The sequence below is a fragment of the Clytia hemisphaerica genome, unplaced genomic scaffold (assembly GCF_902728285.1).
Source record: "Clytia hemisphaerica strain Z4C2 unplaced genomic scaffold, Clytia hemisphaerica genome assembly, whole genome shotgun sequence".
NCBI classification, from domain to species: Eukaryota; Metazoa; Cnidaria; class Hydrozoa; order Leptothecata; family Clytiidae; genus Clytia; species Clytia hemisphaerica.
The window spans coordinates 330,675-344,393 of NW_027103911.1; the positions used below are offsets into that span (position 1 = coordinate 330,675).

General features: G+C 34.6%; 2 protein-coding genes across 2 annotated transcripts; both read left to right on the forward strand.

Moving 5' to 3' along the window:
- The first annotated feature begins 506 nt into the window (after positions 1-506).
- LOC136809240 (uncharacterized) lies at positions 507-5,109 on the forward strand. Its single transcript, XM_067065758.1, has 7 exons — positions 507-816; positions 1,093-1,278; positions 1,772-2,007; positions 2,204-2,371; positions 2,745-2,905; positions 3,239-3,377; positions 3,825-5,109. Exons 1-7 carry the CDS (start codon positions 545-547, stop codon positions 3,983-3,985), a joined length of 1,323 nt encoding a protein of 440 aa, XP_066921859.1. The 5' UTR covers positions 507-544; the 3' UTR covers positions 3,986-5,109.
- A 222-nt stretch (positions 5,110-5,331) lies between these two features.
- On the forward strand, positions 5,332-10,615 carry LOC136809241 (myb-like protein Q). Its single transcript, XM_067065759.1, has 4 exons — positions 5,332-5,990; positions 7,571-7,728; positions 8,618-9,511; positions 9,879-10,615. Exons 1-4 carry the CDS (start codon positions 5,644-5,646, stop codon positions 10,220-10,222), a joined length of 1,743 nt encoding a protein of 580 aa, XP_066921860.1. The 5' UTR covers positions 5,332-5,643; the 3' UTR covers positions 10,223-10,615.
- The last annotated feature ends 3,104 nt before the right edge of the window (positions 10,616-13,719 follow it).

The following is a 13,719-nucleotide window of genomic DNA, read 5'->3' on the forward strand; positions in this document are numbered from 1 at the left end:
TATGTACTCTGTACCAGAGTTTATCGCTTCGTAGTACACTATGTGCGCATTGTCTGTTTGATAAAAAAATTCACGTACGGAGACCTCTACGATGAAGTATATGATTTATAAATAACAACACTTCTCTCGTCGTCTCTCCTCTCTCACCAACACTCCATCGCAGCGATCGGTTTGAAAAATCTCAAATGAGAAAAGACAACGACAACATACCCTCTACTACGGCAATGAATTTTGAAATTAGCCGTAGATACTGGGTCTGTGTACAGACAAATCTCTATGCTATGCTGTTATCTTTTCTTTTTCGTTCGAATATTTTATTTTCATTTGGCATGTTTCTGACTACCTATGTACGTAAGGTCCATTCAGCATGTTGCTTGTTATTTTTTTCTTCTTTTCTTTTCTTTTTATTTACACCCGATTCTTCGAAATGTTCGAAATAAAGTTATATCTTTTTTGTAAGCTCGAACATGTATATCAATTAATCTGAATTTGATTTAAATTCAAATAGATCTCACAAAAAAGATTATATTAATAAAACAAAACAATGCAAAACCTGCGAAGCTGTCTTTTTGTTTTCCTGGCATTTTGTTGTGGAGTTTGTATGAATTCAAAACCAAATCTGCGATACACATCTTCGTCCGGTGAAATCACTGCCAGGAGAAGAAGCTGGGATGGCGTGTATAGTCAGATGGACGAATGGCACACAATAGAACCTACCAATAAAGGCAAAGTGTTTACTATTTTAAAATGGAAGAAATTCAATATTAAAGACACGTTACCGTATTGTCGAGTGGTTTTCGTCAATGTTTATGTTGGGTAAGTAATATGGATGTTTGTTTTGTTCTTACTTTCAGACGTTACGGTTTCGTTCCATTCCGAAACGATACGGTTCCGAAACAAGTGTTAACGTCAAAATTCGAAGCGTCAAAAAAGAAGACGTTACAAAGCAAAACAGATCAATCTGCCAATTAGATTTTTAAAATAAGTTTTGAGAGCTTTTATGTAACTTTTCGGGCCTTCCATATTTAGCTGTCAATTAATTAGTAAATATGACTAATCATTGTTTTTCGCTATCATTTTCCATCATTATAGATGTGGTAGTTCTAGTCATTTTGTCGGTGGATTCTGTGGTAGAACGCCGTTCCCTATTTATTCACCTGATGGTTGCATCAAGATCAACTACCAAGATAAATCATCCAGACATTCCTACTTCTCCGGTTTCGAAGCTGTGTATGAAACATACCCTGTGGAGAACAGCCATTTCTCCTCGTGTTATCCGTACGTATTGAATTACATGTGAAATTTAATTTCCTTAAAAAACTAATACAATTTTTACCAATTTTCAGTTCAAAGTCGGGTTTGAGTGATTGATAGTGACTAAATTTTTGAACTAATTCGAGGCTTTTCAATGAGATTCAATGATTGCTATTGTCATAATTTTGAACACCGTTTCACAGACCCGCTGCCCCACTGAAAAATTTGGCCAAAGTTTGTCCCAGATGAGAGAATTATTTGAAGTTCAAGGAAAACGTTTCCCTCCAAAACCATCACCACTGGATTTTTCAACTTAGCAACAATTTCTATTCCCATTGAGATTGTAATAGAAAATTTCATCACTACTGTGGAAAAGAGTATTCTCGCCGGGATTTTGAGACATAGGTGTTTTTCAGGAAATTTTGAAGGGTATTCAGGTCTACCTTTGGACATTTAAATTAGAAAATAACTGTTTCATTTTTTCCCAGTAAAAACTGAGAAGTTCATTCTTCTTTAGAAAATCAACAAAGATTACACAACGAGCTGGACTTATTGGTTCACCCAACTGGCCACATTCGTATAATAGAGTTAAAGATTTCCGTAACACGAACCAGTGTACATGGGAGATTTACGTACCAGGCGCAAAAAATATCGCTGTTTACGTCATCGATTTGAATCTGGCGAAAGATTACAATGTTGTTGATAATAGTTGTCCGAATAGAAAATATGACTATTTTTCAATCCACTACAAAAGTAAGAATTTACACCCCTGTTTCACTGCCTTCCGAAATTATTTTGTAAACCATATACATTTTCAAATTCATAATTTTTCCATAGTCGAAAATTAGGTCATGTTAATAATATCCACAATCTTACGTTTGTATCGCTTGGCTATTTTCAAAAAAAATACTTCTTCAAACTTGGAAATTCTATTGATTTTTGATTTCAGAGAAAACTGCGTATGACTTGGAATCCAAGACCAGCTATTATTGCGATAAAACTCAAGGCTATAATTTGGATACACAAAGCAATTCTTTGAAATTGAGGTTTAATAGAAATTCTAGAAACTTTTATCCCCAACGAACTCGTTTTTTGATTGGTTACATTGCGTATGGTGGTGAGTTGATCTATTTTTTATTCTCCCTCACCTTAGGTTCCTAATCGCACTTTCCCTCAACATTTAAAATACAAACTTAGAGTACATCATTTCTAAATTTAAACATCTCTCTTCCTTAAGCATCGCTAAACATCTCTCTTCACTATTTTGCGAAAATGATACTTGCAAGCATAGAAAAATCGACGAATTAACTTAAGATTGGCGAGAGTCTCTCGAACATTGCAAAAAGTTAAGAGCAATATAGTTTTCTGATAGAGATGAAATTCCAAAGTAATTTTCTCACCAGCATCGATTTTCTGAAAGTTAGGATGAGTTTCGCTTGGTTATCGTGTTACACAAAAATGACAGACTCATAAAACCTATACTTTTACAGACCAACCAATCGCAGAGAAGAAGGAATCCGATCGGACCTCCATAATCCTGAGCATTATTATCAGTGCAGTCATCATTTTCGTTATCCTGATCTTAGCATGGAAGTTTTGCAATTGTTCCAACCGATGCAAACCGTTTGGTGGTTCTGACTGCCCGGCTGAGGTATGACGGATCTTTTCTTACACGTTTGCCAATATTTTTACAGGACTTTAACAAGGTATATTTCAATTTCACTTAAATTCCTTCATTCTGACATGGATAAAAATTTGATTTTATTAAATTGATTTAACGAGATGAATATGTCAAAAGAGTATTCAAGAAGTTTCATAATAAAGTTTATATATTCAAAATTATTGCAAATATTCTAAGAGGAGTAGCAACCTTCTCTAGGGTCAAATAGGATTTAAATACCAGAGCATATATCCAGGTGACCGAATCGTGGCAGCAAAATTATGAAAATGCCTCATATATTTCTATGAATACTTCTCACAACAGGTAGCTGCAGAGGAGCGACATAATTTGAGGAATGGTCCTTACATGCTTGAGTCAAGTTTCCCGAACAACAATGAAATTCCAAGGATTGAAGAAACAAGACTCCCTGATCAAGAAATCCTTAACGACCCATCACTTTCAGGTATTTTTCTTGTGAACTTTAAATCTTTTTCACCTTAAATTAACCCAGCTTAAAATTATGCGGAGCCTCAAGGATTTATTTTTAAGATTCAAAGCATGGAGTCAAACCATTACGTATGTGATGCCCGCTAAATTTTGGAAATTAAGAGTCTAAATCAGTGGCGTCGCATCTTGACCAAGACTGGGATATAAGGCAAAGTATAGAGAAATTCCAATTTAACCATTTGTGCGATAGAATCGCATCTGGTACACCTGGTTTTCGATATTACCACCCTCGACGTCGAAGTGCCCCCTGGCACTTGTTGCCCTAAGTTCTACTGTGAAGCAATGCGTACACAACGCCCTATAACGAGTATGTTTTTGCGCCTTTTTGCTGTGACACTTGCGAAAATCCGTTTCAATATTAACCATTGTCCATTGTCTAACTATGCATTTTGTCTTATTTCAGATCTGCCACCACCAACATACGCACAAGGTTTGAGAATGCCATCTCCTGCAACGTCAATGAATCGATTGAATTCCACTGATGTTGAGGATGGCGATCAAAACAAACTTCCATCATACCAAGATGTCATTAGTAATAGTAATAGCAGGTTGCATTTGACATGAGTGCTTATCTCCATGCTCGCAATATGAACAAAGAACCAAAGAACTAAAGATTCACCACGATCATTGATTTCTGGAAGTTTCCTTCTCATTGCAAAAGACCTTTTTAGATGTTGGAAAATGTCCTGTTCACCTTTGCTTTAGTGAGATCGTGAGTGCCATGTCTTCATTTGACGAATATTCTGCTGAGGAAAATGTGTAAAATACCACACACTACAAAACTGAAACTACCAGTATTAATTTAGTGCATCAAAAGAATAAGAAAATTTCCCCTAACGGTGCAATTCATATATTATTGGTTTGAATCAAAACAACAAATTATTGATTGTAATATTTGGAGATGAGGTGAAGATGGTGAAATATCTCCTAAGACACTTATGTCCTTCCATATGGCGAATATCAACGGTAATAAAAAGCATACTAAAGCGACTAGCAACGAAAAAGTACCGAATATAAACTTTTAAAACTACTGTACATAGTTACATGCATACATCCTTTTTCAAAAAAACTTGACAAATTATATAAATGCATGATTTTCAATTGTATTTAAAAAATAGAATGTACATATTTAGGGCCCAGGCCTCCGGTGGGCGCTGAATGCCACACTCTTAGATGATTGTGTTTTGCTCAGAACTTTTTTTATGTAAATATGTAAAAGGGTGTGGCAACTTCATTCTTGACATTTAGACTTTATTCAGTTCAAGTTAATCAAATGAATTTCATCCCTCTCTTGAAAAATAAGCTCAAATACCCATTTGAAGAAATTTAACCTTGGAGGGTCTTAGCATCAAAAATGAAATGCTTGCACTAAATTTTCAACCAGTGTGAGACTAAATTCAGTGTTTAGATTGACTCAAGACTCAAGAAAACACAAAAAGGGCGAGAACATATTTTTCAGGATTTTCTTTTTTTCGTCTCAGGATAAATCGGTAGCTTAGCAACACAAAGTTGAAACTTTATCCTCCATCTTTTTCATTAAATTCTTTGAAAAAATTATTTTTGATGGGTCATGATTAATAAGTTTTAGGGTTTTTTTTAAACGAAAAAAAGGGATTGTCAGATATTATTGTTTTTTTTATAAAAAGAATTTTTACAGAATATTTTATTAGGAATAGAAGATTTTTTAGAACATACTATAAAACCTTGGTTTAGTCTTGCTTTGGTCGAAATCATTTTGAAAATCAATAATTCATAACAAAAATCATCTCTCTAAAATAGAAATAATTCTTTCGAGTTCGTAAGTTTTCGATTAATTTTTTTTTCTTCTTTGAGAGTTGATGATTTCACATGTATAAAGCTTGAAGTACTTTTTTTCCTAGTGAAAAATCTTTTCACTGTCAAGAAAATTATACCTTAATCAATTTAAAAACAGTTAAAAATGTTTCAGTGAGAAAAAGAGAAAAATGATAACTGCGCATGCCCGTGTTGGGTTTGATTATTTTCCTATGATTGCTGACACGCTGTTTTCGAATTGAAAACATAAATCTCTTTTTCTCATCTTTCAATTTTTTGTCAATTTTTCAGATTTTTTTTTATGTCCTGTTGGTGGATGTTATCTTTCAGAGTGAGTGTGAAAATTGAATATTGTACAGACTTTCCGTGTATTCCGGAACCATGATGGCTTGATATACCAAAAGATTTCATATATAAGACCTTCATGTATGGCATTACTTCCGATTCCAAACCGCATTGCATTCATTTTGAGCACAATCTTTGCACTAGTGCATTATGGGGAAGCTTTGAACGATAATTCAACAACAACATTAAAAGAAAATGATATTTGGTGTGGAGGGAAACGGATCATCTATAAATCACAAGGTCAACTTGATGTTGATTTATCCATCCTCTTAAACAGTTCAATTGCTGTTACCAATCCTCCGTATGAATGTCATTTCAAGATACGTGCCAATACACCGATATCATTTCAATGGTTTAAGTTTTCCAGGAATTTTACTGGCAAGTATGGCGATTGTAATCAAACCAATAACATTGTCAAAGTTTGGACAGGGTATGTATCTATATTCACTATATTGCATTGTCCATCAAAATGTCATTTTGTTAAGGGCTCTGACCATAGTGAATTTTTCATAATCGCCGTGTTTAAAATGTGTTTTCTGACTGATGTAACCAACCAAACTATGGCATGTTATACATTTTCTGTTAGACAAACTATTCCTGAATCTGAAAATTCAAAAATTGCAATGAAAAAATTTGATGAAGAAGAAAATGAAGACTTTTGTGAGGAAGAATATTTCAACTTTGAAGAGCTTAGTTTCGGCGAAGAAAAAACATTTTGAAAAATTTTTCGCAGTAGATGGTGTATCTTTCACCAAACGATAAAAATTTTTGCGGAAAATTTTTGTAAATGCTTCTTTGTCTCGAAATCTTCAAAATAGTGGTTTTTCATCAATTTTTCATCTGGATTTTGCTTAAAAAAACAATCATAATTTTTGACAAATCTTTTTAGAAAAATTTTCCGCAAAATTTAAAATAGTTCAATTCTTTGCGGACAATGTAAAGAAATTTTGAAACAAAAAGGTTAATTACCCATTAAAACTTAGCGCTTTTTATAAAAGAAGGTGATGCAACATATTATTAACGTCTTTTTAAAGTTCATAACGTCATTTCTGCAATTAAATTCTTAATTACTCTGAAGGGATTTGATTAAAAAGCAATTTATAAAGGCAATTCTTTGTTAAAAGTGTTAAAGAACCTAAAACATAACTTTTATGTTCAAATACTAAAATCAATTTTCCGACTATGGTCAGAGCCCTTAAGCTTAACTTCGGGAGGGGTACTAAAAATGGGTGTTGGTATGTGTGGACGGTAAGGGTCGGTTTTTATCACCTTTCAAGGTATCTCGAAGGGTTACAAAAATCAGAAAATTTTAAATTGGTATTGGTAGTTTGTATTTGAAATTACCATTTTGGGTCTGATTTACATGAATTGTATATATATTGTATATTGTGTTTTTTGTCTCCTTTTCAGAGAGATTTTGGAGACTAAAGTGGAAAAAACGCTGAAATTTAATAAACCAATAGACTTTTTGGAAGATATTTTTTCAACGAATGAATAAATTTGTTTTACTCGATTGTGTCCTTATCATATGTTTTAACATTAAAGCAGTTTCTTTCCCCACAATTTCGAGCCTGGCAAATAACTTTCATTGGGTCCGTTTGTAGACAGATTTTTCCGGTATAACAGAGAATTCTCGCTAATATTTTCTGATACTTGATATTCGACTGTACCATATTTATCTTCTTTCTATTTTATATACCATAATGAAACGGGATTTGACTTTCTAAATTTCCCCTTTCTTTTGTCAAAGCATGACAGCCATCTTGTCGTCAACATTTCAAAACAAAAAAATGTCATCTCCATGAACAAGAAATCTCTCTTCTTCTTTTCTTCACTCTTTGTTTTCTTATTATTTTTCGTGAGTCATTCTTTCAACATAACATTTCTAGAATATTTTCTCTTTAAGATATTAATCACCATATCAAGTCAAAATATGTCAACTTTTTGGGTGCGTTCTTTTTAACTGTAGAAATCTCTTTATACAAATTTCACTTTATTTCCTTCCCTTAGATGTCAAGACCGCGAAGAACATTGTTTCACCAACTACATGCAATCGAACTATGAACTTCACGCGTCTGATGGATGTTACGACATCGAGCTATCCACTGATATTAAGGACAAAATATTTCTCGCCAACTTTAAACCAGCGTCGTTCAATACTGCCAGTAGTAAGTTTAGGTCACCATAACTTTTAAATTACTCGATACTTTGATTAAGGCTCTAATAAAATGAGACAGACTTTTAGCTCAATAAATGAATTTCTGGAAGTCTAGCAAAGCAGTGTTGTTATGAGAATGTGTTTTTATGAGAATATTTTTTTATTATAAGCTTAATAAATATCTTAGAAAATAGTAGGGGGAATTTTGTTCGATTTTTTGAAATCGCTCGATTGTTTTGTTAGAAGCACTTGTTATACATTTTTGGAAACTTCAACCTTAGAGAAATCGAAATTACCATGTTTCCAATTTTTTTTTCGGACACTTTGGTGTGATTTTCGGACAAATATGACGGTCTCAGGCAAAAATCATAGTGAGAAAAATTAATGAAAATTTTAGCTTGAGAAAACGGAGACCTGTTGTATATTTTTGGAAAGCTCTCAAAAAAATTAAGATTAGAGATATATTGCAAGTATATGTGAATTATGTACCTAACTCGAGATATTAACCCTTGAAAACCGTGTTTTTCAGCCAGAAACAGCTGTTTTGTCCAGTTTTTGCGCTTTTTGAAGCTCATTATCTCGAGTTAGGTACTGAAATCACCTATACCTGCAATATATCCCTAATCCTAATTTTTTGAGAGTTTTCAAAAAATATACAACAGGTCTCCGTTTTCTCAAGCTAAAATTTTCATTAATTTTTAACCCTATGATTTTTGCCTGAGACCGTCATATTTGTCCGAAAATCACACCAAAGTGTCCGAAAAAAAATTGGAAACATCGTAATTTCGATTTCTCTAAGGTTGCAGTTTCCAAAAATGTATAACAAGTGCTTCTAACAAAACAACCGAGCGATTTTACAAAATGCCCTCTACTAAAATTAACAAATACTTTTCCCATAGCTCCTTACGATGATGACTCAACGAGCAGTTCGTTCTCCAATCATCTTGTCTTTATCATAATCGGCCCCATCGTCTTTCTGATCGCAGTCATCGGAATCACATTCGCTTTGATGCGTCAAGCACAACATCGCCGATTAGTGGACACACTACAAGTGGAACAAAACCTCATCTCACAACAAACTTCATCAAGTAGTGAAGCTCAAGAGGAGTGTCCAAACTCGCCCACTTCCTTACTACAAAAAACTGAACGCCAGCTTTCAAACGACAGCAAAGCAAGATACTCGCAACGCTTCTCACAACAATTCCAGGAAGGCATGACAGATCACTATTATTACCCTGCTAAACGAATTTCCTATATTTCTAATCGCTATTCAAGAAATATCCCGGCTGAGTATCGAGTATCGCGCGTTCGTTGCTCGCGCTCATATTCTGCAGGTGAATCGTCAATGCCGCGACCACCAGGTGAGATCGCGCGTCGATCAATTGCTAGAAGATCACCAACGCACTCTGCTGATTGGAGCAATAAAGTCCAACTCGTTGACGTGCATAGTCCGAAAGTTCAACACCCTCAAAATGTTGTACATCAATTGCAACATCAAACTTCATACCATCAACAACAACCTATTCTTCATTCTCAACAATCAGTTCAACATCTGCAACACCAAACTTCTTATCAACAACAACTTAGCAACGATCCTCAACAATTGCAGCACCAAAACAGTCAATTCCAACATCAAACATCACATGATCAACCACAGCCAAACACCAATTATGATCCACCGCTCCAACCACCGCTAACACCTTCATCAACGATGATTTCTCCACCTCAAATTTCACCAACCACTATCCAAGAAGAGGAAGAAGCTCCACCATATGAAACAGTTATTGCACAAGGTAACGCTGATAAATCAAAGTCTATTCACGAAAGGTCTGTTCTGTCCTGTTTTGCTGTTTTCTTATGGAAATCATGCCAGTGTAAAAGGTCTCTCTAAGATTAGAAAACTTTTGAATTTTTGTCTCACTAATGGTTACTTTTTCGCAAAAATTTCTTTAAAAGGGTTGGCTTTCAGAGGTCTGGTCTGTAGCCTTATCGCGTCCCCTGGGAGTGTCCCCAATGCAAGTGTAAATATTCAGAAATTTCACCTCTGATTGAAAAGCTTACTAAACTTTTGATAATACCCATACTGTATCTGGACTGTGAGATCCACAGCGGTCGCTCTCCTTTCACAAGAGCTGAAATATGGTGCTACCTTTCATTTAGATTTAGTTAGCAACAATCAAACACAAGAACCACAACATCAAACAACTAATTTCATTGAAAACCCAATGGAAGCACATCAAGAGGTCATCCAAAATACACCAACCAATCTTCAAGAGCAACAGAACGCACCAATCAACATGCAAGAACAACAAATGTTGCTACCGCTCATAGACCATGAGTACGAATTCAAACAGTTATCACATGCTAACAGACTATCAAGCCTTGATTCGATTTTTGATAATAATTTGGTGATTTCCCATGACAATGAGAATTTTAATGTTTTGGAAAACGACACTGTTTTGGTGCGGTACGATAGCTCAGATTCTTATTTTGATAGAATGTAATTTTAGGGTTGCGAGGGAAAATTTATTTACTGCTCTCCGCAGGGTAGACATGTTGTATGGTATGGAGTACTATCAAAAAGGATTTATACCAATCATACGAAAAACAGGTGGAAAATCGAGAAAGTGTTTCAGAAATTTTTGAAATATTGCTAACAGAAGATTCATAACAAATTAGGACAATAGGAATACTTCAAGTTGTGACCACGATGTTTTTGTCAGTTACCTTGTTTATTTCAGCACTGCACTATTTTCATATAGTCTTTCTGGGGGGACGTACGGGGTTTGCGATTTCCGAAATACCGAATAATTTTGCCAAAATCTCCGAACTTCCGTAAAAAAATACTTGCTATTCCGATACCGATTTTTTGGGGTATTTTTCCTCGTTTTGACTTTTTTCTTCATTAAATTTGATTTTTTATGTATGTATTCCGAAAAAGGGGAATAAAAACTTTATAATACCAAAATTTCGAAGCAAAAATTCATGGATTTCCGATACCGAAACAATCTCAGAATTCCGAAATACCGAAGGAGTTTTGTCCGATTTCCGAAATTCCGAAGAAAAAAGGGTCGATTTCCGCTATTCTGAAATACCGTACGCCCCCACTTTCTGAAATCGAATAATTGTAATATAGAATTCGCAAAAATGCATTTCGGATTACTTTTTGGGCCAAGACCTTTTGTTTCTTTTTTAAGGCACATGGTCATGTAGACGACAAACTTCAAATGTTTATTCAACAGTGATAATCGTTAATCGATGTCAGAATTTCACCTCTAAACTTACGATTTTGATTTGTATCGTACCATTTTAGTTTACGTCTTCGTCTCGTCACCATCCCCCTACCCACGTCACAATTTTATTAGTCCTTCTTAAAGTAGATATGGATTAAGTAAAATCAAAGCGAATGAGCTGGATATTGATGGGTTATCTAGAGAGGTTTGTGGTACTAAAATATTTTGATTTGCAGAAAGTAGTTATATGGAATCTCCATAATTCGAACCACTTATAATGGAACAAGTTTCCCAGCTTCTTTTGAATGACAAACCGTGAAAACAACTAGACACTTACCGGAATCATATTCGGAGAGTGATGATATTTCTACTTTTTGATCACGTATGTATTGCAATAAAAAGGTGTAAATTTTTTTTTGACCTTGACCTTTTTGTATTCACACATGATATTTCCTTGTAAAAAATCATTTCGTCTGAATTCAATTCAAAACACACAGCGAGGTTTTTGTAGAAAAAAAAGGTCTGAAAACTGAAAATTGCGCAACATTTCTGATTCGATATTCTGTTTTCTAGAATTTAGAGAATATTTTTGCAGAAAAGGAGGAAGTTTTGTACGTTAGACAAATACGCTTATTAACGTCAAAAAGTTCCAAAATGTCTCATTTAACTCCAAAATCTTTAAGCTCTACGAAAATAAATTTTATTTATCAATTTCATTTTGATATCAAACTGCTTTTGATACTTGAGTCGTTTCTGGGTGAGTGATAAGATGGTTTATTTCCTTATATGAAAATTAGAGCTCTTTCATCCGAGGGGTACTAGAGGAAGAATGGGTATATGTCGTCTGACTCTTAAGCACTCGGATCCTAGGTGACTGAGGTAAATCTTGACACCTTTTTTGCGGAAATTCCACTAAAATTTAGGATTTTTACTATACTGTAGGTAGTGAAATGTAATTTTTTGATTTTAACGGTCCTTAGTAGGCTTTTGCAGCTTCAAAAATACATACATGTACCTTTCTTTTAGCTTAGGTATCCGATGGGGCCTTAATCAAAAAGGCTGAATATGCTATGGTGAACACTGATAAGGTGTTTCACTAATTTGTAGAACTCCTCTAACAAGTTTTCAAATGATGTTGTAAATCACAGGGTGAACTATGTTTTTTTTAGCAAGATTGACACTTTGGACAGAAGTAAATATCATAATTTTCGTGCAGTATTGTTTAGAATTGACAAGGTCATTGTTGGCGGATTAAAGTTCAGAGAAGTTTTTGATGAAAATTAAAGTGAAATTGCCTTTAAAGAAATTTTAAAAGTATACAATGAAGACAGACTAAACTTTAGCTACGACACTCCAATTACTTTCGGGTACCTAATAGCCGAGGGGTTGGAGTAAGCAGGGGGGTGGGAAAAATCTCAAAACTTAATAAGCGGGGGAATAAAAATGTCCTGGGTGGAAAATTTTTGAAAAGGAGGCTAATACAGCAGAATTAGGACAAAAGAGGGAATTTTCAAAAACATTTTCCCAAAAATTAGTTAGCGGGGGGGGGACGGCTATTAGGTACCCGAGAGTAGGTAAATAATTGCGATCTTTTTCAGATAAGATGTTAAAAATGTAGCGATTGTAATGTATTGAGGGGTTTATTGTTTGATTGAGCACTGAAGCAGTACGACACTTCAACTTCCAAATTACCGGGTGGTTCAGAAAAAACATGGCGAAACTTGTAACGTAGATATCTCGAGAAGTAATTATGAAAAATCACTCAAATTTTCTACATTTATTCTTTAACATATGTAGAGTGTAAATCGAAATTATCCTTTTACGAACATCGTTTTATTTCTTTTTATGGGTTCTATATATTATAACACCTAGATCCATCAAACAGCAAAATGACCCTGAAATGCAAATAAGTCTGCTCAGTTTACACACAAACACAACAAACATCTTACCACTTCAACAAATAAAGGGCTCGAATGACAATGGAAACATGATTTATCAAAGTGTCAACAGTGTCAATAAAATTTAAACTTGAAGTAGTCAATGTTTTTAGTTCTGAGTATATTATTGATGGTAACATACCGGTGTGTGGTTTTGTATGCGGTAGAGGTTTGTAAGCGATATTTGTATCATTGAATCCGTGTAGAGGAGTTTAAACTGCATGCCTGCCAACCTCGTCCCTGTGTATCCCCTCTTAGAGGGGATAGAACTTTTCAAAACAATACGTCATAAAAAAATCTGACGTTACAAAGTTACACTGCATTAATAGTTTCAAACCCAGGAACAAATCAAACCTGACGTTTTGTTCTTGGATTACGTAATCTTACGCGTTCGAAAACCAGACAATGCCAGCGCTATCAGTAAGAATCGAAAAGCTGATAATGCGCAGAGAACGAGGTTGCCTGCCTGCTTGAAAATGATAAGAAGCTTAAAAACATTTTCAAATTCCCATAACAGCGTTTATACCTTTTTTATGTTTATCAGGAAACATTTTGTCACTAAAAAATATGTCACCTTTCCGCTAAAAATAGTCAGGAAAAATTAAGTGGTCGAGTAATGGGTCGAGTAAATCATATACCATAAAATGGCTAGTAATATTCCTGTAATAAGGTATTCGACGACTTTTTAATTTGAATTGTATTTATTTATTTACGTCCCGATAAAAAGGCAAGAAAGTTCTGTGTAAAAATTATGCAACCTTCCTAGCTAGATCTCTTTTTAGTTTAAATGGCAAATAGGTTAACTTATGACGTATTTTGATTCCAGATCAA

Coding starts and splice junctions, on each gene's coding strand:
- LOC136809240 (XM_067065758.1), top strand. CDS start 545: ATGCAAAACCTGCGAAGCTGTCTTTTTGTTTTCCTGGCATTTTGTTGT. Junction 817..1,092: donor TTCGTCAATGTTTATGTTGG/GTAAGTAATATG, acceptor CCATCATTATAG/ATGTGGTAGTTCTAGTCATT. Junction 3,378..3,824: donor TAACGACCCATCACTTTCAG/GTATTTTTCTTG, acceptor GTCTTATTTCAG/ATCTGCCACCACCAACATAC.
- LOC136809241 (XM_067065759.1), top strand. CDS start 5,644: ATGGCATTACTTCCGATTCCAAACCGCATTGCATTCATTTTGAGCACA. Junction 5,991..7,570: donor ATTGTCAAAGTTTGGACAGG/GTATGTATCTAT, acceptor TCCTTCCCTTAG/ATGTCAAGACCGCGAAGAAC. Junction 7,729..8,617: donor GTCGTTCAATACTGCCAGTA/GTAAGTTTAGGT, acceptor CTTTTCCCATAG/CTCCTTACGATGATGACTCA.